At 55.8% G+C, this 25,653-nt stretch overlaps 1 protein-coding gene across 2 annotated transcripts in view; it reads left to right on the forward strand.

The window, feature by feature from the left end:
- SDK2 (sidekick cell adhesion molecule 2) overlaps window positions 1–25,653 on the forward strand; it is a 267,499-nt gene that overhangs the window by 166,532 nt on the left and 75,314 nt on the right. For both annotated transcript variants that reach the window (XM_067715828.1, XM_067715829.1), the window contains exons 4-12: window positions 1,598–1,745; window positions 6,957–7,090; window positions 14,350–14,461; window positions 16,423–16,613; window positions 16,741–16,824; window positions 18,451–18,645; window positions 19,168–19,284; window positions 20,920–21,087; window positions 22,017–22,119. In XM_067715828.1, coding sequence (XP_067571929.1) covers window positions 1,598–1,745; window positions 6,957–7,090; window positions 14,350–14,461; window positions 16,423–16,613; window positions 16,741–16,824; window positions 18,451–18,645; window positions 19,168–19,284; window positions 20,920–21,087; window positions 22,017–22,119 — 1,252 coding nt within the window. The remainder of the gene's footprint in view (window positions 1–1,597; window positions 1,746–6,956; window positions 7,091–14,349; window positions 14,462–16,422; window positions 16,614–16,740; window positions 16,825–18,450; window positions 18,646–19,167; window positions 19,285–20,919; window positions 21,088–22,016; window positions 22,120–25,653) is intronic.

A 25,653-nucleotide genomic window follows, 5' to 3' on the forward strand; every position in this document is an offset into this window, starting at 1 on the left:
AGAGTGTAGGCCGGTGGTCCTAGAACTTAGGCGTGCAGCAGAATTCTCGGGAAGGTGAGTCAAGGACTCAGAGACCCAGGCACGTTGAAGCAGGCCCTTTCCGTGCCCTAGGGGACGAGGGAAGGGTGGGAGCAAATTTCTGGGCTTACCGTGTTCCCTAGGGATTCTGAGACCCACCAAAGTGTAAGAACCACTGGCTTCAGCCCAGCGGTACTTCTCGGCCTTTTTGGAACACCCTGAACGGCTCTAGAAACACCGATGTCTGGACCCCAGCCACCCCAAAAGGCTCTTACCTCTGAGAATATTAAAGGGGGTTCTGAGGGGCAGTCATGTTGGGGACTCCTGGCTGAAGGAGACGAGGAAGAGCAGTGGTCTTGGAGGGGTTAAGAAACAAATCAAAGCAGCAGGAGACCCATACGGCTTAGCACGCGGCCCCCTTGATCCAGGAGGGAACAGGTGGGCAACGGGGACTCACAGCCAGTTTTCGGTGCTCTGAACCTTACTGCATGTGGGATTCTGATGGGAAGCCCACACCCCGTACCAGGGACATCAGAAGTTTGGGGATGAAACCCCAGCATTAGGTGCTTTTAACTCTTGACATGTTAACTCAGTGACATACAGCCAAGTTTGAGGGCAAACAGTACTTCTTACACTTGGATGTGGACACAGTTGACTGGGAGTCTTGTTAAAAGGCAGGTTCTGATTCAGCAGGTCTGGGGGGCTGGGCGGGCCTGAGGCTCTCCCTTTGTGGCAGGCACCCAGGTGGTGCCCATGTGCTGGCCCACGGACCACCCTTTGGGTAGCAAGGATGTGCATTCATTTTAAAGCATTCATTTGTGCTGTTGTGGCCATCAACACAAACACCCCTTCCCACACTCCACCCATCTCCAAGCCTCTGCTCTTAGAGTCAGAGCCCATCCAGATCCCAGCGGGCAGGTGGGCAGCCAGAACCTTCCCACCCGCATCTCCGCTGCTCCCCTCCAGGCTGACGGAACACCGGAGCTGGACCAACGGTCCCCTCTTTATCTGCCAACGGGGTAGGCATTCTTTGAAAGGAGCAACGTGGTGTTTGTATGCCACATCCATGCAGCCTCACACACTTCACCCAAGGGCACGGGAAACTGCTCCCCAGATGTGCCCTTCACCCCACACCTAAACCCCTGCCGCACTACAGGGCAGGGAAGGAGGGACAGCTCTGCCTGCCTCCAGACTCTGAGGTCTGAGTTCAAATCCTGCCTCCGCCCTGTTCCAGCCACGTGCCTTTGGACAAGTCAACGAGCCTATTTCAGAAGTTCTAACGTTGTAAACTGTTTGAAATAATGACGCGTGTCTCGTGGTTGTTGGATGAATCCATTGCTTCAGGGACATATGGATATAAATGGATACAAACCCCAGAAGTACAAAGCAGAGCGTGTCGTAGTGACGGATGGGGTGATGGGGCCCCGTGAGGTAGCCCGAGCATGGTGGCCGTGCTCCACGAGCATCCTGTCTGCCCCACAACTTCCTTCCGCTGCCACCACTCCCAGCCCGGGAGCCAGGCAGTCTCGGCTGCCGACCTCCGGCCCCTGACCCCTCCATGTGCCCTTCCCTCCCGCAGACATGGGGAGCTTTGAGGAAAGTCAGAAGCACCAGAGCGTCTCCCACGGAGAAGCGGCCATCATCCGCGCCCCACGCATCGCCAGCTTCCCACGGCCGCAGGTGACCTGGTTCCGGGACGGCCGCAAGATCCCGCCCAGCAGCCGCATGTGAGCATCCTGCCCTTGCGTGGGGGGGGGGGGGGGGGCTGGCCCCGGGAGAGGAAATGCGGGGCCACATAGCGCCCCCAGATGCTGAGGACGGAGGGCCCTCCCTGCTCTGGGAGGGAGCCAGATGGGGGACGTCCCCGATGAGGGAAGTCTGGTTTCCAGGGACCTTTCTGGGAGAGTGCGGCAGGAGTCTTGGAACCGTGACAGCTCCGTGGCCTCCCCGGGGAATCCCAGGCATTGGCTCCACTCTCGGCTGGAGAATAATTCTGCCTCTAAGAGCGCTTAAAGAACCCGAACTGGCACAGACAGAGGCTCTGTCACCGTGGTTACAGGCCCAGGGATCAGGACACATGGGAGGGCGCTGGCATCTCCCCGGCAGGGTGTCTCTGCGGTGCGTGTGTGGCTGGGTGTCCACCGGTGTGCACGGCTGTGTGTGTTCTGGCTCCAGGGAGGAGGTGAGGCCAGGAGAGGCGGGAAGAGGAACACACGGTCCTTTCAGCGCTCACAAGGGCCCCTCTGTGCTGCCCGGAAGGGGGTTGTGGCAGCCTGGCTTGTGGGCAGAGTGACAGAAGCGCCTCCACAGAGGGCGAGGGGCAAAGCACGGGGCGCAGCGGCCCTCCTGAGCCCCCTGGGAGAGCAAGCCCAGGCTGTCCTCTTTAGGGCCTGCACTCTCCCCTACACTCTACTCCCAGAAGAGAAGAAAGACCACCCTGGTCCCCGTCCACTCGGGCCGCAGGTCCATTGTGGGTGGAGCCCATTCTGGTCTCTGTAGGAAGCAGAAGCCGAGACGGACAGTTCTTTCCTCTGGGGAACATGAGGTCCAGTGAGAGAAGCGTGATCTTCGTAATATGATGATATCCTGGCAACGACAGTGCCTGCTGTGTTCTCAGGCCTGGGCTAAGCACACCCTCCATCACCCTCTCCTCCAGGACAGACACGCACTTCCCAGGGAGAGATGTTCTGTCTCGTTCCCTTTTCCATCCCCAGGTCCACCTCAAGAAATATTTGTTGAATGAATGACCCTCACAACAACCTTACGAAGTGGCTGGTTTTACCCCCATTTTATAGACGGTAAAGTGAAGGCCCCCAGAGTTTAACTGCTTTGCTAGATCTCACGCAGCTGGTTCCAGGCTTGCCAACTCCAGAGTCAGGTCCTTAATTCTGCCTTATGTGGAAATTATATGAGAACAGGTACAAAGACATGGGAGCTAAAAAGGATAGTGATTGTACTTTTGTAGAATTGGTCCTGGTGATTCTCAGCGTGGCTGCCCTCTGAGATGATCTGGGACCATTTAAAATATACTCATTTTCAGATTCTACCCTTCACACATTCTTATTTCATTGAAACGGGGTGTACCGAGGCCTTGGGAGTTTTAAAAGCTTCCCCGTGATTCCAGCATGCAGCCTCAATTGAGAGCCAGTGTCTAGAATGTATCTGTTACCGACAGACCCAATAGTGCTACGTAACAAGTGGTCCCAGTGGTCTGATGCAATAAGCCTGTATTTGTCATGTGAACCGGCAGATTGGTGAGCTTGGCCTGGCTCTCTCACTTGGCTGGGGCTGGCTGATGAGAATGCCTGGGTGACTCAATTCTGCCCCACGTGTCCCAGCCTCTAGCCAGTGGCCCCTAGCGTCTCCTCCTGGCAGTCTCAGAAGAAGCAAAACACAAGCTTCTGCTAATATCCCATTGGTCAAAGCAAGTCACATGGTAGAGCTCAGCTCAAGAAGCCAGGAAATTGATTCTGCTCTTGAGTGAGAGGACTACAGAGTCACCTGGCGAAGGTGCTGCTGCAGAGCAGGTGATGATTGGGTATACGCACACGCACACCTTCCTGGTCACGCCTACCCCCTCCCCACCTCCTCCAGTCGTACCGAACGCACGAGAGAACACTGTGGGGATTTCATCTCAGCAATTACAGCAGATTAATATTCATAACCCAGAGGAAAGGTCCCTGGAAACAAATTCCCTGGTGTCTGTTTGCTGGAGATACGCATCTGATGAGCGCTGTCAGTCAGTGGGGTGCACAGGGTGCTGAAGGCGTGTGCTATCTACAGAGGACCGCTCTCCCTCCCAGGGCAGAAGTGGAGATTAGTAACCCCTGGCCCGTTCCTTGATACTCATTGTTGAAAAGGAGACAAGATCCCCATCAAAGACACACGCTGGGGGCTTTGGGCAGCTTCTAGGGTGATTTATTTTATTCTTAATTAAATGATGAGTTGGGCTCCCGTGGAGCTGAGAAAAAAGGGCACACTTCATAGGAGTGGGAGATGGGAGGTGGGAGGGAGCTGGGCCCATCAAAGCAGCGGGAAAGACCTAGGAAATTGAAACCAGAGGAGTGTGGCTGGAAAATACAGCCAGCCCCCGCCTGAGAGTAGAGCACTGATGTCCACGCCCTGCAAGAGTTCCAGCGGCTTCCTTCAATGCGGGTGCCTCTGGGGGCAGTAGGCCGGAAGCCCTCCTGACAGCCACAAATAGCTTTGTGCACTTTGGAGGTGAGGGGCAGGGCCGTTCTAGAACCATCTCTCAAGGGGAAGGTCATCCTGCAGAAGGCTGCTAGCCCAGGGACCTTCCTTAGCCTCCTGCTGAGGACAGAGGGACAGCAGGTCAAAAGGCCGCTGGCCCTTCCCCGGCTCTCTGCCTCCTGTTCGCTCCGCACTGGGAACTCGAACCCAGGCCCCGGGGTCCCGGACACAGTGCTTTCCTCTAGTTCCAGTCAAGGCCATGCTAGCTGCATCACAGACAGACCCCCAAATCCCAGGGGCTTAGCGCCAGAGAAGTTTATTTCCTGCCAACTGAAAGTCCCACCGAGGGCAAGAGATGGGAGGGGCACCCTCCTCCACAGCCAGGCTGGTGGGAGCTCCACCCTCATCCACACTGGGCTCCCAGTGGCCCCGCTGGTCCGAGCCTAGAAGCGGCGCACATCCTCCGTATCCCACTAGCTCGGCCAACTGCCCACCTGTGTGCAAGGGGGGCGGGGAAGGGTGACGCCTGGCTTCCCAAAATCTTCAGTTCTCTGCAGGAGGGGAGCCAGAAACAGAGGTAGATGGTGAGCATCTCTGCCACCTGGATACGCCATCCCCCCCGACCCAGGACAGGGTACCACGATCCACACATTCCATGTTGAACCCCACAAACTGTTGTGCGGGCTGTCTGGTGCGTGGGGGGACACTGCAGCATCCCTGACCGCTACCCACTAGTTACTAGTACAGCCCCACAGCTGGGATAACCAAGACTTGTCCAGGCATTGCCAGATGTCCCCTGGAAGGTGAAGCCACCCCTGATTGAGAACCACTGACCTAGAAGGATCCATCATAATATAGACAAAATATAGGCAAAGGAGAGAAAGGGGGTGGGGAGAGTCTGTATGGTCAAGGAGAGAAGGAAGCGGAGGTGGGGGGCCTTCTCTGGAGGCCAGAAGAGGAGTTCAGGACAGACGGGTGTACTGGGGAGGGGGACCAGGCCATGCCCAGGGTGCCCACCTGCCAAAGATTTCATCTAGCTGGCTTCTACGTCACCAGGGCAGCGGCTGGGGAAGCTGGAGCCCAGGGGGTCCACGTGCACTGCTGCTTGTCGTGAGCCCTGACCTTGGACTGTGTGCCTGGAGAGGGCTGAGTGAGAGGGAGGGGACAGCCTCAGGCACCTGGAAACTAACAGAAGCAGCCTCAACCTCAGGGCTGGAAGCGGTCTTCACCCGCCTCTGCCTCCACCCCTTACACAGATGAGGAGACTGAGGCCCAGCAAGAAGGAGGCTGTGAGCTCCTTAGAGGCCAGAGCTCCACCCCAGAGCTGCCCCCCTGCCCTGGCACAGCCCAGCCTCCGTTTCACCAGCCCTCACCCACCCCGACAAGCTCCACTAAAGGACCAGGGCCCCTGCAGGAGAGTCCCACGTGAGGACATGGTCACCATCCCTGTCCCATTATGTCGATTTTAAAATATTTTAGCTGGCTCTGTCCTCACTCCCATCACCTCATTAGCTGGAGGTTAAAAGAGCTCTCCAGGGGAAAAGAAAACAAAAGAAAGGACATCATTAGGGTTCCCAGGAATTGGGGCAGGAGAGCTTTGTCTTCCTGCTTCCTGGAGCTCGGCAGGCAGCCTGGGACTCAGCACGCGAAGCCCCAAAACCAGGAGGAGGAGAGACCTCAGCACAGCCTGGCTGGGAGAGACCAGGCTGGAGAGACTTTCGTGGGGATGTTTATTTGAGAGCCCATTTAAAACTCTGTTACGTTCACCTAATGGGAAAATTTGAAAAGAATTCGACTGGATTTGTCCTTGTTAAACGAACATTAAGGATGTTTAACAGCTGTCTCGGGCACATCACATTAAAATCCAGAGAGAGACTTGACAAACTAGTGGTTTTGTTTGTCATCAGGAGGATGGGTGAGAGGAGGTGCCTGGCAGAGCCAGGGTGGGCATTGCTCCTGCACCCGCGTCCAGTGGGGTCCCCAAATTCCCGCCTGCAAAAGCCCTGCGCCCGGCCCGCGGACATGGGAGCCAAGGGGCTGCAGGATGGGATCCCAGCAGTGGGAACCAGGCTGGGAGCAAACAGCCCACGTCTACACCCCACTACCCTGCCCATCTCCTTTTTCCCTCTCCACCAGCCCAGGTGGCCCCTCTTTTATAGATCAGATTTGGGGAGAAGTAAACGGATACCCTAAGAGGGGGACGGGGGGAGATGTGAACCCCAGAAGGCTGTGTTACAGGCAGACTGTAGCCTTTGAATCAACCTAAACAGATTCAGGATTAGGTTAAGGCAGTGATTCTGGAATGATCGTGTTCATTTCTAAACTCATTCTCGTCTCTCATCATTCATTCATTCATTCACTGATTCTGGTGAATGAATTTCTTTAGTTCTAGACACGCCTGGTGCAGAGATAACCCCACACAGCCGTCCATGCTGTGACACAGGAAAGGGTAGAATTCCAGGGGAGCTCTGGCCCCTAGCCAGGCCTGGGGGCGGGGAGTGGCAGAGAAGTGTCACCTGGACAGTTTCAGACCCCTGGGCATGTTCTGTATTGGGGTGTGATCCCCAGCGCTGGTGGAGTATTGGGATTCTCTGCAAACTAAACACGGCTGGAGTTCAGGCAGTAAGTGGTTCCAGGGGGTGGGCTGGAGAAGGGGGTCTTGGGGTGCCTGGCTTCACGTCCCCGCTCGCATCCCCAGATGCTCAGGCTTAGCAGGCCCAGCAGAGGCGTTCTTTTCCTCTCCCCAGAGCCATCACCCTGGAGAACGCCCTTGTCATCCTGTCAACGGTGGCTCCCGACGCAGGCCGCTACTACGCGCAAGCTGTTAATGACAAGAATGGGGATAACAAGACCAGCCAGCCCATCGCTCTCGCCGTGGAGAGTAAGTAAGCCGCAGGGCCCGGGACCGGTGGTGGAGCCCGTCATTAAATCTTGGGAATGGGGCTCCGGGGGGTCATTGGGAAGATGGAATGGCGGTGGAGGGGGGAGGCTGGGAAGGGGCGGGGGAGGCGCCATCCCAAGGAGGAAGAGGCCCACCTGGGGGTGGGAGTGGGAGGTGGAGGCCGGGAGGGAGCTGAATTCCGGACCCCGTGCCCATGACGAGTCTGAGACCCTATCGGGATGGGGGGACACTTAGCTTGGCTGTTAGCTGGGCCCCTGGGAGCCCAGGGAGGGCGTGGGATATAGGAGAAAGTGTGTGCACTAGAGGATCACCACCACCCCTGGGGCTCAGGTGCTGGTGAGCTGAGCCCGCCAGGAGATGGGAAGCTCATTTTTAAAGAATGTACTGACTGCCTCTACTCCGCTGGCATGTAAAAAGCGCCACTTCTACTTGGAGCCAAGCCATCCTCACCGATGGGAACACTTGCTCTCTGCCCAGGCTCCTGCCTAAAAGGGCCCCTGTGTCCATCCCCAGAGACACCCCGCACCCCGGAAGAGAGAGGCAAGGCTCTCCCCAGTGGCAGAGCACAGAGGATGGCAAATGGAAAGGGTGACTCCTTGGGTGTCTTTGGCAAGAAGTATTTGTCCAGCCAAGGCTCAAGGCAGGTTTCCGATCGGTGATGGAGATGCTGGGGGTGTCCCCCCCGGCCTGGTTCTCCCCGGCCCGCTCCCTCCATTCTCCATCCCTGGGATGGAGAGGTGGGTGGGGGGTCACAGAGTACGCGGGACAAGGCCAGAGCTTCCCGCAGCGGCCAAGCAGCCACACAGGCTGGGGGAGCCAGATGCTCACGTCCCTCCACATCTGCACAACTGCTGCTCCGAAAGCCAGCCTCATTTATCATCCGCGGTCCTGCTGGGACGACCCGCCAGCAGCAAGAGAAGGGTGTCCGCCAGCTCGGAACCTTCCCGTGTCCTTCCTCTGATCCCAGCCTCTGTCTTCAAGGGCCCAGAAAGCCCGGAACATTCTCCAGTCCCGACCTGCCCATTCCCGGACCTCCTGAGCGCCAGCAGAAGCCCCTCCCATACGTGCAGTGACCCCCTCCCCCCAGAGCACATTCCTGTCTGCCCAGAAAGAAACCTGGGTGCAGGGAGCAGAGTTCCAGTCTGGATACCGACCTATCAAGGTCACGGGTATAACCTCTGACATTGACCTGGGCCAGGGTCTCAGTCTCGTCCCGGCAACCTGGGGCCTAGCCCATGACCTGGGGCTACTGTTTCTATAGGGAAAGGAAGGTAACCGTCAGAGAGACGTCTGTCCCCATGTATTTTCCAGCGCTTAGAGAGGCTAATGGAATTGAATCGTTTAGTGGGAGGGATGCTCACGGTCCGAGTCAAGGCCAGGCATCTTCCTGGGTGACTCGCTGACCCTGAGACCGTCCCCCAGCCCGTCCCCTGGCACCCTCCTCCTGGTGGGAATTGCACCGGCTGTTCTCCTGGCCAACTGGGCGGGCTCTTCACTCCCAGCTGCCTCCCCCAGCCCTCCGGCTGGCCCAAGAGAGGCAGGCAGGATCCCTTGGGACCCCCATGTGTGCCCAAGCCTCGCCCGCTGCACCCCTGTTGTCTGTTTCTCCCCCACCCCATCACCCCCCTCCACCTGCTCTCACGGTGATTTGTACTGGATTGAGAGCGAAATCAGCTGCTTATCAGCTAATTTCTCCTCCCACGAGTGACTGCACTTCAAATCCCAGTTACTGTCACTGACACAAATCCCCCAACTGCCGGCCTGCCGGCCAGTTTCCTAGGAACAATTGCCTCTCCGCCCACCACCGGCTGCATCTCCCCTCATCTGTCTCGCCCAAGCCTCACCTCTCCCTCTGCTCTCCCCCCTCCCCCCTTCCTCCCTCCTCTGCTCAGGTCAGCTCAGCCTCTTAACAGCCCTCAGGGGACATCCATGCTCTTCAGAAATGGAGAAGGAGAGAGAAAAGACCAGGGACACCCCCTGCCCCCAGTTGCTCTCTGCCCAGGTGTCACCCAGGTGACCTCACACGGACTGTCACAGCTCTTGAAAAGTTCATACCTGGCTGATGGTCCCACTGGATGGCAATCAGAGCTGCACTGTCCAATAGAATTGTAATATGAGGCACATACGTAATTTAAAACTTGCCACTGACCTCACTTTTTCAGAAGGAAAAAGAAACTGGTGAAATTAATCTTATTATATTTTATTTACCCAACATATCCAAAATATTAGCAGTTGAACATACAATCGAGAAAATACTAACGAGACGCTTTACACTGGGTTTCCTTTTCTTACTAAGTCTTCAAAATCCGTGTGTGTTTTGCACTTAAAGCACATCTCAATTTGGATGCTGGGTTTTCATCTGAAATACGTGATCTGTATTTAGATTTCATAAAATTTACAGCTGGAAAGGTGGGATCGTATGCCCAAGTTTTTCCACACATACAGTGTTCTAATCGGTTCTAATAACTGATTCGGGGATCCGCTTTTAATTAAATGTAAATTAGGTAAAATTAAATCCCATTGCGTCAAAGGGGCACCAGTCACGTTTCAAGAGCTCGTAGCCACCTGTGGTTCTCGCCCCACCCCTGCCCATGCTGGACAGGGTAGGTCTGCCCTGGGCCCGCGAGTGCCTGGAAGCCTGCCCGGCAGAGGGGAGCAGCTCGCCTCCCTGCTCCCCACCCACTTGACCCGTGGCCCCGTCACGTGGTCCCCGAGCCACAGTTTCCTCGCCTGTGGCAAAGTGTAGTTGGGAAGAGGATTCGATGAGATGACTCGGGGAGAATGGACCAGAGTGGGTGTCCCCCGTCGCGCCTGTTATCAAAATCGTCCTGGGGCAGCGAGACCCAACTTTGCCCCCATGTGGGGAGCCCCTAAGCTTCCTCGTGCCCCAGGACCCCGTCCACATCGCGAGCTCATGCGGAAGAGGCCCGTCCTTGCTCTGGTTTGCATGTGGTTTTCTTGCTTGATCTTTAGGGCCCCGTTCACCCCGCTGTCCAGAGCAGTGCCTGAGCATGGCCAGGCTGTCCCCGTCCCCCTGGCTGGCCCTCCCGAGACCCTGAGTCAGTACAGGCCTCCCTGCAGGGAGCGCCTGCTAGAAAGGTGCGTCCTGCCGAGGGTGGGTCCACCCGAGCGGTCCCCCTCTGCCTCCACACCACACCAACAGCCTCCCTTTCCGCCGCCCCACGTGCTGGGCACCAGCCGGCACTCTGGTGCTCCATCGTTACAGCAAACCCTGGAGGCAGTCTGTCATTCCCCGCCACGAGTTACAAAAGCGGGGGAAACAGGCCCAAGAGGTGAAGCAATTTACTTCCCGGCGACATTCACTAATGATGCGCAAACCCCAGAATGGAACCGTGTTTCCCTGGCTGCCGAGCTCACCTCGTTAGCAGCTCCCCAGACGTCCCAGAGGCAAACAGATCTCCCTCTTGGCCACTGCCGCCCCCTGAGAGGCACCTCGAGACTTTTCAGAAGTTACCCCACCCCAGTCTTTACCTCCCAGTCGTGGCTGCCACCGGCTCCCCTGCTTTCTCCAGCCCCTGCCACTGGTGACCTCCTGGTTGCAAACCCACTTCCTGCATCCTGATTCTCTCCACTGACCCCCCTCTTGGCACCCCGTAACCTGAGCTTCCTCAGCCCTACGTGTCTCCCCCTGTTCTCCCGTCTCCTGCTTCCTTCTCCCCTGATGTGAACTAGCTGACGCCTGGTTCTCTGCCCTTTGTGCCTCCCACTCCCCCACCCCTGGTCCCCGGGGTCCCCTTCGCCCCACCCTCCTGTCCTCTCCGGGCGCGTCACCCCCCGGGGCTCCTGCCTCGTGTTCCTGAATGTCCCCCCTTGAGTACCTTCATTCCGACATCCCACCGCCATCTCCACCCTAGGGTGACAAAATCCCAACCCATCTCCCTTCTTTGAAAACCTGTTCCTCTTGGGCTTAACTTTTCTCTGTAAAGGGGGCCCCAGGTCCAGGCATCTTTTCCTCGTGTCTGTCGACCCCTCCGTGTAATGTGCCCACCTAGGGCTGACTTCCAGCCCATAGCCCAGCTTGGAAATTCTCAGTAATCTGGCCCTGACCCAAATTCTCCCAGTCAGATCTACTCCCCCTAGCAGGGATGGAAAATGGGATTCACCTCATCGGCCAGCTCTGATCCATTGTTGGTGCTTTGTTAAGAAGGATTCTGAGGACACCTCTGGGCTCAGGCAAGAAAAGCACTGACCAATCAGGAGAGTGGGCTGGGGACGGGGCAGCATGTGGGCCAGGATCCGTCACGTCTGCTCTGGGGCTCTCCCCTCTCATCCATCCCAGTGCTCTGAGGCCACCCCGGCGTCGCGCCTACATTTACCTCCAGCTCCCCCCATTCAGCTCACCTTCACTCACACAGCGCTTCTGTTCTGGAATGTTCTTCTTCCTCTGGCTTCTCTGAGTTCCACTCAAGTTCCCCCATCTCCTGTGAGTCCCCAGGGAGCACTTGAGGCTTTGCCTGATCTCCTGTAGCCCTGAACACGTGTGTCCTCCTTCCCTCGGTCAAGAGGCCCCTGAGAGTCCATGACTTCCCCTCCTGGTAGCCTCTGGCTCCATCACTTGGTCCAGGCTGGGTTGGGGGTGGAGGGAAGAAGCAAGGAAACATCCCCCCACCCACGCTCAGGCAGACAAGTCCCCAGAGGAGGGACCGTCATCTATTGAGGACCTACTGTGTGCCAGGGACTCTGCGCTCACCCCAGAGCAGCTTAGCCGTGCCCCCCCCAGGACCCTCCTTCCAACACCCGTCATGCGCATCTTTAATCTCTTAGCCGTCCAAGCACAGATCTGACTTCTTCCCAGACTGCACGCCATGAGGACAGACCCCCCCACCCATCTCACTCAGCAGGGAATCCCTGGTGCCTGGTACACAGTCTGGCTCACACAGAGCCCTTACCCAGAAAAGATTTGTTGAGTCGGGAGCTGGTCCCACACAACCCTGAGAGGCGGTGATTTCTACCCCCTTTCTGCAGCTGAGAAAAACTGAGAGACTCGGGGGATGAGGTGACCAGCCGGAGTCACGCCCAGGACGCCTGGGGCAGAGCAAGAGTTTGGGCCAGGTCTTCCTGACCGCCAGGCCCTCCTTCACTGCATCCGGGGCCCCTTCCCTCGTACCCTGCAAGCAGCCACCTGGATCTGGGCAGGACAGGGTCCCTGGGTGGGTGTCAGTCACCCCTTTAACCTCCTAGAGCCAACAAGGCAGCCCTGAGGTGGGGGGGCAGCCCTGCTATTTTTAAACTCCGAGGGCTCTGTTTACCCATGACGCCGTGGGGCTCTAACTGTCTGTCTTCTCCTCGTGCGCCCGTAGTCTGGGCCTCCGTAGCTGCGCACTGCGGCGTGCGGTAGACAGCGTGGGGCACACGTTTATGGACTCAGCGACGTCAGCAGCTTTCAGTCCAGTCGCTCTTTATGGCGCCTACATGAGGCTCTTATATTGTTGCAGTCATTTTGGTTTATAAGCTTCCTTTCTTCCCCCCTTCATTTTAGTTTATTGTTTACATTTTATTCCCAGCAAGGCCTGGAGGCCCGGCAGGAAAACCCTTCCCGGGGCTGACTGGGGTGGACTGACATCCCCATAAAGCATGTCCTGTTGCTGTGGCCTGGGGGGCTGTGTGTTTCATTATGGCCTGCACCTCCAGAGCCTCCCGGTTAGGGGCCACCTGGATGGGTTTGTTGTGAGAGCAAGTCCTTGGTGGCTGTATTTCTGGGAGCCATAGAGCAGGTGTACAGAGAATATTGGAGTTTCTGCCAGTATTGGGCCTGTGCTGACCCACAAAGTTAAGAACCTGGCCACTTCTTAAAGAGCTCAAAAAATATAACAAAGGAAATGCTCCTGCCTCTGTTAGGAGAGTTTGGGGTGTTTTTGGGGTGTTTTGCTTTAATAAAGCCCAGTCATGATAAGTTCTCTTTCATTTTAATCGTCGACCCTGGAAGTTATACAACGATAGCTCCAGTCCCATGCGTTCGTTCACCTAACAGATGTATTTGAGCACCTACTGTGTGCTGTGTGGCATGGTTCTGGAAGTGGGGGCAAACAGGACTGTCTTGACTCAGGCTGCCGTAACAGAATACCACAGACGGTGGGGCTCAAACACAGGCATTTACTTGTCATAGTTCTGGAAGTCCAAGATGAAGGTACCAACATGGTTGGTTTTGGCTGAAGGCTCTCTTCCCTGGCTTGCAGACGGCTGCCTTCTTACTGTGTCCTCACATGGCAGAGAGAGAGCTCTGGGGCCTTTTCCTCATCTTACCAAGGCACTAACCCTGTTGGATTAGGGCCCCACCCATATAACCTTATTTAACCCAATTACCTCTTAAAGACCCCACCCCAAACACAGGGGAGTTAGGGCTTCAACATATGAATGGGGGTGGGGGTGGGGACAATTCAGTCCAAAGCAAAAACAAATGAGGTTCCTGCCTCATAGAATGTATTAATTTCCTAAGGGCCACAAACTGGGTGACCTATCACAACAGAAATTTACTCTCGCATAGAAGTCTGAAATCAAGGTGTCGGCGTGCCCATGCTCTCTCTGACAGGTGTAAGGGAGGGTCCTTTCCTGCCTCTCCAAGCCTGTGGCAGTTGCGGACAATCCTTGATGTTCCTCGGCTTATAATTCATTACTGCAGTCTCTGCCTCTGTCTTCACCTGGCCGTCTCCCCTGTGGGTCTGTGTGTAAATTTCCCTCTTCTTATAAGGACACATCATATTGGACTTCGGGCCCACCCTGATGCAGTAGGACTGCATCTTAACTTGATTGCACTTGCAAAGACCCTATTTTCAAATAAGGTGACATTCACAGCTGCCATGGACTTGGATTTGGGGGACAGTGTTCAGCCAACTACAGAGAGTTTGCATTCTGGTAGAAGAGGTGGCAAATGAAGCAGTAAGCCAACAAGATAAATGCAGGTGGAGGGAAGGATTTTGAAGACAAAAAACCAGGACGGGGGGATGGGGACGAGGGAGTGGTTGCATTGCCGGAGGAGCGGGAGAGGTCTTGAGGTCTCCAGTGCACTCTCCCTGGACACTGTGTGGAGACCCATCAGCAGAGGAGGTGGAAGGGACCCCGGGGTCCGTGTCTGGAGGTTCGGCTCTGGGGCTGCTGGGGCGTCTGCCCCATGGCCACCTGCCCCCGCTCCGTGAGGACAAAGGTCTCCCGTGGCATCCCTCTAAAGGGGGGTGGGATTTCCGGCCTCTGTTCCCAGCTGACACCTGTCCTCTCTCCAGATGTAGGGGGCCCTGCAGACCCCATCGCTCCAACCATCATCGTTCCTCCCAAGAACACCAGCGTGGTGACCGGGACCTCGGAGGTGACCATGGAGTGCGTGGCCAATGCCAGGTGGGCAGTGCCCCTTCCCCACTTTAACTCCAGCGAGCGCTCCTGACCTGTGGGCTTGGAGGAGACCAGTCGGAATTCAGACAGGCCCAGAAGTGTCACGTGAGGACCCATGAAAGAAGATGGGGTATTTAGCCTAGAGGAGGGGTGATAGGTGGGCCGTCACAGAGCCCTCGGATGCAAGCAGGGCCCGCCCGAGAGGAGAGCCCACGCCTCGAGGCGTGGCAGCAGTTAACGGGCCAGCAGATCCCAGCACAGGATATTTGGGGCTGGTGGGGGATCCACTCATACTTCCAACATTCAGAGCAGCCTGGAGATGGGTGGCTCACCTCTGCCAGCAGTGCCCTCTTCGCGTGCAGGCATGGGCAAGAGGAAAGCTGTGCTAGGAGACAGGTCACGTGATGGACTTTGCAGGAGGGTAGACCTGGGGTCAGGTGCAAATGCGGCCCCTTCTCAGCCGTGTACGACCCTCACTTCTCTCCCTTGGTCGTGTGTGGGCACTGTGCTACATGCCCTCCCACAAAACCTCCTTTCTTCCAACAGCTACCCACGTAGGTGTCACTACTCTGAAGCCCAGAGAGGGCAAGCAACCTACCCAAGGTCACCCAGCTGACCGATAGCAGAGTTGCAATACAACAAGCCACCACCCCTCGGGCCCATGCTCACTGTCAGCCTCTGGGCCTTAGTGTCCTCAGCTATAAAATGGGAAATGATGCAGCACTTACCTCAGCAGTGAGGCATGCAGGTAGAATGCTGGAGCCAGCCCGACCTGACACCTCCTAAGTGCTCCAGAAAGATGATCCAATGTGATGGAGTGAGCAGTTAGACCAGTGACCCCAAGGTCACCCCCAGCTGAAGTTTCCCGGACAGCGTGTCTCTGTAGCAGTGCTTCTAAAAGTACGCTTCTCAGGGACTTCCCTGGTGATCCAGTGGTAAAGAATCCGCCTTCCAGGGCAGGGGACACAGGTTCGATCCCTGGTTGGGGAACTAAGATTCCCACATGCCGTGCGGCAACTAAGCTCGTGCACCACAACTACTGAGCACGCACGCCACAACTAGAGAGAAGCCGGCGCGCCACAACGAAAGAGCCCACGTGCCGCAACTAAGACCCAACGCAGCCAAAAAAAATTTTTTAATACATAAAAGTACATTTCTCAGAACCCAAGTTTCTCACAAGTAGGGGAAAGGCCGCCAGGATGCAACAGAGCACGTTAAGGGAGCAGAGAAGAACCTACATAACACCATTCAGGCCAGGCTGCCCAAACTCACTCTACCATGAAACCCCTTTTTCATGGGACCCCTCTGAGCCCCCGGGGAGCTAGCACGGACCCCACTTTGGCAGATCCGCCCTTAGGGATCCATCAGGTGTTAAACAGGAGAGCCGGGCCAACCCCAGCTCAGGGGTCCTTGGGGAGCCGGGGTCAGTGATGGAGGAAAGGAGGCCCAGCTCACACCCTCAGCCCTCTCTCAGAGTTGGGGGTGCGTATGTCCACCTGCCTGCCTTTGTTTCCCCATCTCCAAACTTTGGGTGCTTCCCTCCCATTTCAACTTGTCACTTTCGCTCACCTTTCACACTTTCCTACCCACTGACTTCTATGGGATGGGGCACGGCACGCGGAGCAGAGCAGAAGAAAGGGAGATGTGTGGAAAGGACGCTTCTCTGCTCTCGAAAGCCCCCGAGCACGAGTTACCCCCGGGACCGGGTCCTGTGTGAACCCATCCACCCTCGCCACAACCCCCGGGTGGGCACGGTTGCCCCCATTTCACAGACGAGGAAACTGAGGCCCAGAGCACTGGAGGAGCCGCGCCAAACAACGGCTTCACCTAGAAAGTGTCAGGGGCGTGGGCAAACCCAGGCAGCCTGGCCCCGGACCTGCAGTCCTTACCATGCCCTGCCCTGCCTCTCGGGCCTCTGAAGTCTCTGTGGCTGATGGCCTGCCTCCCTCGCACCCCCCCCCACCCAGGCCCCTGATCAAGCTGCACATCACTTGGAAGAAGGATGGGGTGCTGCTGTCCAGCGGCATCAGCGACTACAACCGCCGGCTCACCATCCCCAACCCTACGGGCAGCGACGCCGGTTACTACGAGTGTGAGGCCATCCTTCGCGGCAGCAGTGCCGCCTCTGTCGTCCGTGGCGCCTACCTGTCTGTGCTGGGTGAGACGGGGTGGGGCTGCTGGGGTCCCCCAAGCATGGCTGGGGCCTACTTAAGGGTGACCCCCCAAACGGTGGCCATACCAACAGGAGCACAGCTCTGACACCCCCCCCGTCCCCCCTCCTGCAGAACCGCCTCAGTTTGTCAAGGAGCCAGAGAGACACATCACAGCAGAGATGGAGAAAGTGGTGGACGTCCCCTGTCGGGCCAAAGGTAACGCGGTGGTGTGGATGGAGGGGGACAGGGACCCCCGGACCTTCAGCCGCTCCTGTCCCTGACATGGACTTTTCTAAATTCTCATCCTTCTCATCACTGAGCAGAGAGTCAGTCTGGCTGTAGGCAGACACCCCAGGAAACAACAGGCCAAATTACCATAATCTCAGAGCTGGAAATCAACCCCCTGTTACCATAACTTGAAGGTTACAAATGAATCCAAATTACCGTAATTTCAGGATAGGTGACAGACCTAAATTGCCCATAATCTGAGAGTCGTAGACAATGCCAAATTATCGTTATGTCAGAACTGAGTGCATCTCTGCCTGGTGTCTGGGCCATTTTGCTTCACCTCCTCCCACCATTTTTACTTAACCCCGCCTTGTCAGAATTCTTGCAGACTTTCTACTTTTCCCATCCCCACCCCCCCCTTCAGGTTCCACTGAGCTCAAAGGCACCCCGAAACCAGGGTGAAATCTGGGATGATGGGATGATAGGGGAGAGCGTGCATGACGGGACAGGGTCTGACATTGAACAGAGAGGAGAATGTAGCCCAGGCAGGAGAGAGGGTCCAGTGGAGGGGGAGGGGGGATACTGACCCCGGTTCTGAGACCACACCAGGGGAAGACAGAGATCCGTTCATTTACTGAACAAAGGTTTTGGAGGGCTTATCATGTGCCGATACTGTTCTCGGGGCTGGAGAGACACAGGCTGAACCAAACAGCCCAATCCCCGCTCTTACAGAACTTACGTTCTCATGAGGAAGGTAGACAAACCAATAAGCAAATAAAGAGAGCGTATTTCACTTCATCTAAAATGCCATGGGTTGTAAGATGCCCCATTATTTCATGTGCCTCTAAGAAAGAAAAGGGACTGCCAATTAAATTATGATATGCTGTCGATTGTAAGACACGTCCTGATTTGAGACGTTACAATGTGAAAGAAGGCTCTGCTTGGACTGGATGAACTATTAGAGGACGTCAGGGTTGAAAAGTGCTGGGAAGGAAAAACAAGTAGGCTGAGGGGGCTCGGAGCCACGGGGTGGTCTTTCGAACGGGGTTTGGGGACCTTTTCTGTAGAAGTCACATTTGAGCAGAGACGCAGTGGGAGAGGTGAGAGGGCCAGGGAATACCTATGGGAAGAGCATGCCAGGCTGGGGACATAGCTTGGGGAAGGCTGAGGCGTAAGGGGAGCCCCATTCACCTCCCTGTGCGACCCGGTAGGAGGGGGCTTCCAAAGGAACGCTGATCCCATCCGCCTGCCCCTTGACACAGGGTTCTCTGGTCACCTGGGTTTGTGAAAGCCCAGTTGGAGGTTCCCAGAGCACACAAAAGACTCTGCTAAATATTGCAGAAAAAATATAGCTTGTCCAGTTCAGCCTTTCCAAGCTAAACTAACCCCAGAATCTTTTAAATTTTCCTGGAATGCCTACTCGATGAGAATTTGAGAACTGTCCCTCTGAGAAAATCTTTCCCCGCTCCCAAGACCAACAGTGGCACCTCTGAGAAGGTTCTAGAAACCAAGACACCCCAGGGACACCCCGCCCCCCCTCCGAGGACTTGCTGCCTCAGCCTCTACCTGGGCATCCCTCAGGGGCGGCTGACGGTGGGCGCTCATCTCCCACAGGTGTGCCGCCACCCTCCATCACCTGGTACAAGGACTCGGCCGTGGTGGAGGTGGGGAGGCTAAGCCGCTTCCGGCAGCGAGGCGACGGGGGCCTGCAGATCAGCGGGCTAGTGCCCGACGACACCGGCATGTTCCAGTGCTTCGCCCGCAACGCGGCCGGCGAGGTGCAGACCTCCACCTACCTGGCCGTCACCAGTGAGTCGACCTTTCCTGTCCTGCACGAGCCCCTCCCGCCCAGGACGCAGCTTTCCTCCAAGCCAGGGGCCTCTTGAGAACAGGATGCTGTGCGGTGCAGAGACAGGATCCCAGAAGGCTGTCCCCCGGGGCCGGGTGGCTCTGGCCAGTGACACCTGCTGCTTCTGCAGCCAGCACCGTTTTTTCTTTTACAAACCAGAGCCTCGATTTCACATTTGATGAAGGATGAATCCCATTTACCTTGTCATGGAGGGTGTCAGCTGCCCTTGGGGGTCCTCAGTTTCCCCTAAATGGAGACTTGAGAATCAAGGCAGGGTGGGGACAGGTGTCACCTGGGTCCTTCCACGGGGCAGGTGGTAAGGGGAGCCCCTCGTGGGCCTCCCGGGCTTCTTCCCAATGCTGGGGCCCTGTCAGGACACCTGCATCCTTCCCTGCAGAGGGACCCACTTCAGCCAGCGGGAGTGGCAGGGCAGAACAAGGACCTGGGGTGTGCCTAAGAGGCCCCACTGTCTCCCTTTGCAGGCATCGCCCCCAACATCACCAGGGGCCCCCTGGACAGCACGGTGATTGACGGCATGTCAGTGGTGCTGGCTTGTGAGACTTCGGGGGCACCCCGGCCGGCCATCACTTGGCAGAAAGGTAGCTGAGACAGATCTGCTTTGGAGGGTGTGGCCACGTGACAAAGTCTAGGGCAGTCCTCAGGGCTCAGTTCTGGAGCCAGCCGGGTGGGGTTTCCTATGTACAGTTGGGAAGGTTGTGCACTGTACAACCCAAGACGGTTTCTTTCACACGACGGTAGGTACCACGTGCCACCCTGCCGGGCTCAAGGCTCAGCTCTGCCTCTTGTGAGACCTGTGACCTTGGAGCCTCAAGGTTCCCATCTGTAAAATGGGGACAGTAGGACGCATACCTGGGAGTGGCATGAAAACTAGACGAGAGGATGCTCACGCAGGGCCTGCTCTGTGCCTGGGAAGTAGGGAGGCCCAAACAAGGATGGCTGATGTAACAGCCCGGTGAAGGTTGTTCGTACAGGTAGGAGGCCATCCCCACTCCGCAGGCAGCTTGCGGGGCTCCCGACACCTGAGCCACCAAAGCCCAAGCCGTCTACCTAGGTCCACCCGCCCCGCGTGACTCCTCCACACTCTGCATTGTACACTCACCTTCACAGCCCTCCCCGGGGACACACACACATGTACACACACACACACAGTCACTCACTCACACCCCCCAGGCCTCTGCTCAGATGAACCTTCTCCACAGGACTCACCCAGGCCCTCCCCCAACCCCCCGCGGCTTTATTTTCCCACCTTCTAATACGCAAGATCGTCTGCACCTTGGTTTTGCTTATTGCCTGGCCCCCCACGAGGTCAGGGCTTTCGATTTTGTCCCCTGCTATCTCCCCAGGGCCTAGAACAGAGTCTGACACACAGTAGATACCCCATCACTATTGGTGGGGGGAGTGTGGGCACACTCAGGCCCAGAAGTAAACACACCCACCTAACACGCTCACTTGTTCAGTATGCCCACACGTGTGTGCAGAGGGACCCGCTCACCCCCAGACTTGCACATGGACAGTCCCCTCTGTACAGACAGGTGGGATTTTCTCTAAAATAGGTACAATCACGAAAACCTTCACTCTCAGACTCACTCACACACGGCGTATCCTCTCCCTCCCTCCCTCCCTCCCTCTCCCTCTTTCCAGGCCTCCCTAGGTCCCACTGCAGAGGGAGGTCCGTCCTGACAAGGGCTGCCCCCGCCCTATGTGTCCCTCTCCGCCCCCACCCCTTACTGTTCCCACCCATCACTTTCCTCCGCTCCCCTGCAGGTGACTCTCCAGAAGCATCCTCCCACGGGATGCTTGTCACCACTTTGTCAGAGCTCTCTGTCCCCTCCCCCCAGCCCAGGTGCCAGCTGCCTCCGAGGGCTGTGCCCGGCAGCGTCAAGAGACAGTGCTGGCTTCCTCTGGTGAAGGGCAGACAGCGCGGTGGGTGGAGAGACATCAGGAGACCCGGGCTCTGGGCCACCCACTCTGTGACCGTGTGCTCTTGTGTCCATCACCAAGTCAGAAACCATTCTGGTCCCCAGCCCCGCTGCCACCACCATCCCCCCACCGGTGGCCCTTCCAGCCTTTCTGAAGCTGGGAGCCTGCCTGAGCTCACCCTGCCCCAGACGGGCCGGGGACGGGTGGGAGTGCCATCCAGGCCCTTGGCGATGTCAGTGTGCCAGGGCGGCAGCCTGAACCCATGCATCCCCCCCCACCCCGTGTCGCCCCAGGGGAGCGCATCCTGGCCAGCGGCTCAGTCCAGCTGCCTCGCTTCACGCTCCTGGAATCCGGCAGCCTGCTCGTCAGCCCCACGCACACCTCCGACGCCGGCACCTACACCTGTTTGGCCACCAACTCTCGGGGGGTCGACGAAGCCTCGGCCGACCTGGTTGTGTGGGGTGAGTATGAAGGGCAAGCGGGAGCTCTTTAGTTAGTTGGCGCTGAGCGCGCGCGAGCCCCTGCAGCTCCACATCCACGTGTCTGTCCAGCCGGCACGTCTTACAAGAAGGACCTGGATGGATCAATGCAGAGGACAGGCCACAGGAAGGCCAAGGTCCCGCGGGTGATGCCGTGTGAGCGAGGCTCTGGCCGTGCCCGGCCAAGCTGAGAGAAGAGAGAGCTGATGGGCATAGACTTTAGGGCCGAAATCAGCACACTTTTTCTGTAAAGGGCCAGATAGTAAATATTTTAGGCTTTGTGAGCCAAACAGTCTCTGTCACAGCTCCATGAACTCCTCTGTTTCATCAAGAAAGCAGCTGTAGACGGTGGTGAATCCAGCGGGTGTGGCTGAGTGCCAGGACGGGGGAATTTACCCAGCCAGGCCCCCAGCTGGGCTCGACCCCAGGCTGTGGTTTGTGACCCCTGCTCTGGGGCAACTTCCCAAGCCCCTTCCCACCCTCAGATCGTACCACTTGGGATCTGGTACCACACGCAGATGTGGGCCGCCCTTCTAGGCTGAGCGCCAGGGGCCTGGTGGGTGATAGTGGGCATTAGACGCAGAATCAGACAATCCTGTTTTTACCCTGGCTGGACCACTGGTGTGCTGGGAACACAGCCCTGATCTTTCTTCATCCCTTGCGTGGGTTTGTGGGAGCAAAATTAAAAGAGCCCCCACTGTGATCCTGGCTTCCAAGAATCCCATACCGTGGAAGCACGTGGTTCTTAACGTTCTGGGACATTGACCACAGCAGACCAGTCCACCCGTAGAATTCAGCCACTCGGGTGCCGTTCACCTGAAGGTCCCCCTCCCCTACACCTGCATCTCACCTGTCTGTGTGGGACCCACCTGTTTCCCTTCCCACCACGCTGTCTCCCTGCTCTCTTTCAGCCCGGACCCGCATCACCAAGCCCCCCCAGGACCAGAGCGTCATCAAGGGAACCCAGGCCTCCATGATGTGTGGAGTGACCCACGACCCCCGAGTGACTGTCAGGTACTCCTTCGGCTGTGGACCCTTGTAAGCAAAAGGGGAGGGGCAGCTTTAGGGGGTAGCTGGTTGCTGGGCGAGTGTCTACACGGGTAAGTGTGGCCCGTGCAGAGCTAGTGCAGGGCTGGGACATGGGGGATACTAAGTAAATGCCTGTCGGACTGACCAGCCTGAGTTGAATTGGGCAGGGTGGTGGGGGGAGGGGAAGGGGCTAGGGGGTGAGGAAGTGGAGGAAGGGGAGTGGAGGAGGGCGGAAGGGAAGGGATGAGAAAGAGGCATCTGTCGGGGAGAGGTGGAGGCTCCGGGTTGCTCGGGACCCCCTGCTAGCACCACCCCCCCAGGCCTTAGACCCTCCGCCCACAGCGTGGACAGCAGGGGGGTCTGGGTAAACAGGCGTGGGAGCAGTGACAGGGCTGGGAAGGGAAAGGGTCCTGAGGTGACCCTCAAAGGGACACATGTGAGGGACAGAGGCCCAGCCTGGGGCCACCCCTGCCATCCTCCTTGGGAGCCCAGACCTCGGCCAGCCACTTGGCCTGGAGGGAACCAGGTCCCGCCGTGGAACGCCCTGGAGAGGCCAGGGAGCACAGAAGAAGCCGAGAAAGTCACGAAAGCTGGGAACCCTCCCAGGCTGGGCACAAGGACACTTCCTGGAACTAAAACAGGAACAAAATGGTCCCTTCAGGCTCTCCCTTGAGCTCTGGGATGCTGAGTAGAAAACGTCACTGTTTCCTTAGAAATAAATACTCCCTCCGTGCTGCTTCTCTATTTTATGGGCAATGTCACTGCCAAAGCAACTGGCACGGAGCTGGAAGGGCCGGGCACTGATGCCACTTGGAGTAACGGCCCGCTCTGCTCAGGAGGCAGTTGTGTCCTGGGACCCCACCTGGTGGCCACTGGGTATATGACAGTCTGTATGGCCGTGACAAATGGGACCCCAGAAACCAAGGTTGGAGGCAAGGGTACCACAACTTTTTTTTTTTTTGCTTTATTTCCCCTTTTTTATTTTATTTTTTATTGAAGTATAGTTGATTTACAATGTCGTGTTAATTACTACTGTACAGCAAAGTGATTCAGTTATACATATGTATGTATATTCTTTTCCATTTGGGTTTATCAGAGGATATTGAACATAGTTCTCTGTGCTACACAGTAGGACCTTGTTGTGTAAAGGCTGTGTATAAAAGCTTACATCTGTAACCCCAACCTCCCAGTTCACCCTTCCCCAACCCCCTCCCCCTTGGCAACCGCCAGTCTGTTCTCTATGACCGCGATTCTGTTTCTGTTTTGTAGATAAGTTCATTTGTGTCATATTTTAGATTTCACATGTAAGTGATAGCATATGGTATTTGTCTTTCTCTTTCTGACTTACTTCACTTAGTATGATAATCTTTAGTTGCATCCACATTGCTGCAAATGGCATTATTTTGTTCTTTTTTATGGCTAATGTTCCATTGTGTGTATGTACCACATCTTCTTTATCCATTCCTCTGTCGACGGACATCCATGGTTGTTTCCATGTCTTGGCTATTGTGAATAGTGCTGCTGTGAACATAGGGGTGCATGTATCTTTTTGAATTATAGTTTTTTCTGGATATATGTCCGGGAGTGGGATTGCTGGATCATTTGGTAGTTCTACGTTTAGTTTTCTGAGGAACCTCCATACTGTTTTCCACAGTGGCTGCACCGCCTTACATTCAAGGGTACTAGGCTTTTAGATCCACACCCATTCTCAGAGGATCTGTCTCAGGCCCCGGTTGGAGAAACACCTCATTAAACGTTAAACATTGGCCCTTTAGGATACTCATCATCAAATGCAGACATGAGCCTTGAAATCACATAGATGGAGTTAGAACATGGCCAACAGATAATCTAGAAACATGAGCCTTGAAATCACATAGACGGAGTTAGAACATGGCCAACAGATAATCTAGAAACATGAGCCTTGAAATCACATAGACGGAGTTAGAACATGGCCAACAGATAATCTAGAATATGCTTATCCCAGGGTTTATTAGATTTTTATTTAAAAAGTTAATATACCAAGTGTAAAAATGTCTTCCAGGAGAACCCACATGTTCTCCCCATAGAACACTGTTGTGGGTCTCAGACCCATACATAAATAGCTGCTATCACTTTAGCATCCATTAATTGCAAATTTTTATTGTAACAAAAAGCTATATTAAGTCAGTAAAACTTTAAAATAAATTGGTATTTTATTAAAATGTTATCTACAAATACTTGGGGAAAACTTGCACATTTTATTCATCCTCTGAACAATTCTTGTGAACAGAGAGATTTAGGGACCCTTTGCAATATATCTGCAGGCCCACGTTCCGGGACCGCCAGTGAACTACAGATGGGAAATCACTGTTCCAGTTTACTGGAGGGGTCCTCGCCTTAGAGTGGAATTACCCATCTAGGACAATCATTTTTAGATGGGGGAGGGAACAGAATTGGTCCATCATCCCCCCAAACTGGCAAAATCTGTGGCCAAGACCACCCCGACATCTCCCACACACGCCTGGTTTCCATCACCTTGGGGGAGGGGAGCTTCCCGGCAGCCCTCCACCTCCTTGAGGTGAGTCTTAGGGGTGGGGTGGGCCCCAGACTTAAGTATTTTTTTAGAAGTCCCCGAAGTGACTCTGATGTGTAGCCAGAATTAAAAATCCCTGTTCTGGCGGCAGGAAACATACCAGGGGTTCCCTGAGTAGACGGACTGGAAAGGATTTGAACAACCAAAGCAGACTAAAGTGGTAGCCACTTAATCCTGGTTACACATCCTCAGAATAAAGCTGGGCTCCGGGGGACGCAGGCTGGGCAGGTGTAGGTGGCAGCATGAAAGGCCTCCAGAATTGCTTCTGTTTGGATCTGAACCCAGATCTAGACTGAATCCGAACAGGCCACCTTGTTAATATTCATCAGTACTGTTACTGTTTTTTCTTATCGTACAGCTAATAGGTATCCGTTTTGGGAGGACAATATAGAAAATGCAGGTAAACCAAAGACCATGGGGAGGGATGGAGAGAGAGGAAGCAGAAAAGGAGATTGATCTGTTTCCTTTCACTAGAGAGAGTAGTATTTGGGTGTCATTTGAAAAAACTAGAAACAGTGTTTTACTCTGGTTTTTCCCTTACGAACCTGTTGTGAATCTCTTCCTCTGTCAGTTATATGACTGTTCAGTCCTCCACTGTGTGGATGCCACAGAATTTGTTACCAGTTCCCTAATGCTGGGTATGTGGATGGTTTCTGAATGTTTGCTCATGTTAAGAAATATCATTCTGAATGTCCTTATAACTAAATATTTTTGCACATCTTTGATCTCCTGAGGACTATAAAATATTATTTAGGGCTTCCCCGGTGGCGCAGTGGTTGAGAGTCCGCCTGCCGAGGCAGGGGACGCGGGTTCGTGCCCCGGTCCGGGAAGATCCCACGTGCCGCGGAGCGGCTGGGCCCGTGAGCCATGGCCGCTGAGCCTGCGCGTCCGGAGCCTGTGCTCCGCAACGGGAGAGGCCACAGCAGTGAGAGGCCCGCGTACCGCAA

This window comes from Pseudorca crassidens, chromosome 19 (genome assembly GCF_039906515.1).
Source record: "Pseudorca crassidens isolate mPseCra1 chromosome 19, mPseCra1.hap1, whole genome shotgun sequence".
Taxonomy (NCBI): domain Eukaryota; kingdom Metazoa; phylum Chordata; class Mammalia; order Artiodactyla; family Delphinidae; genus Pseudorca; species Pseudorca crassidens.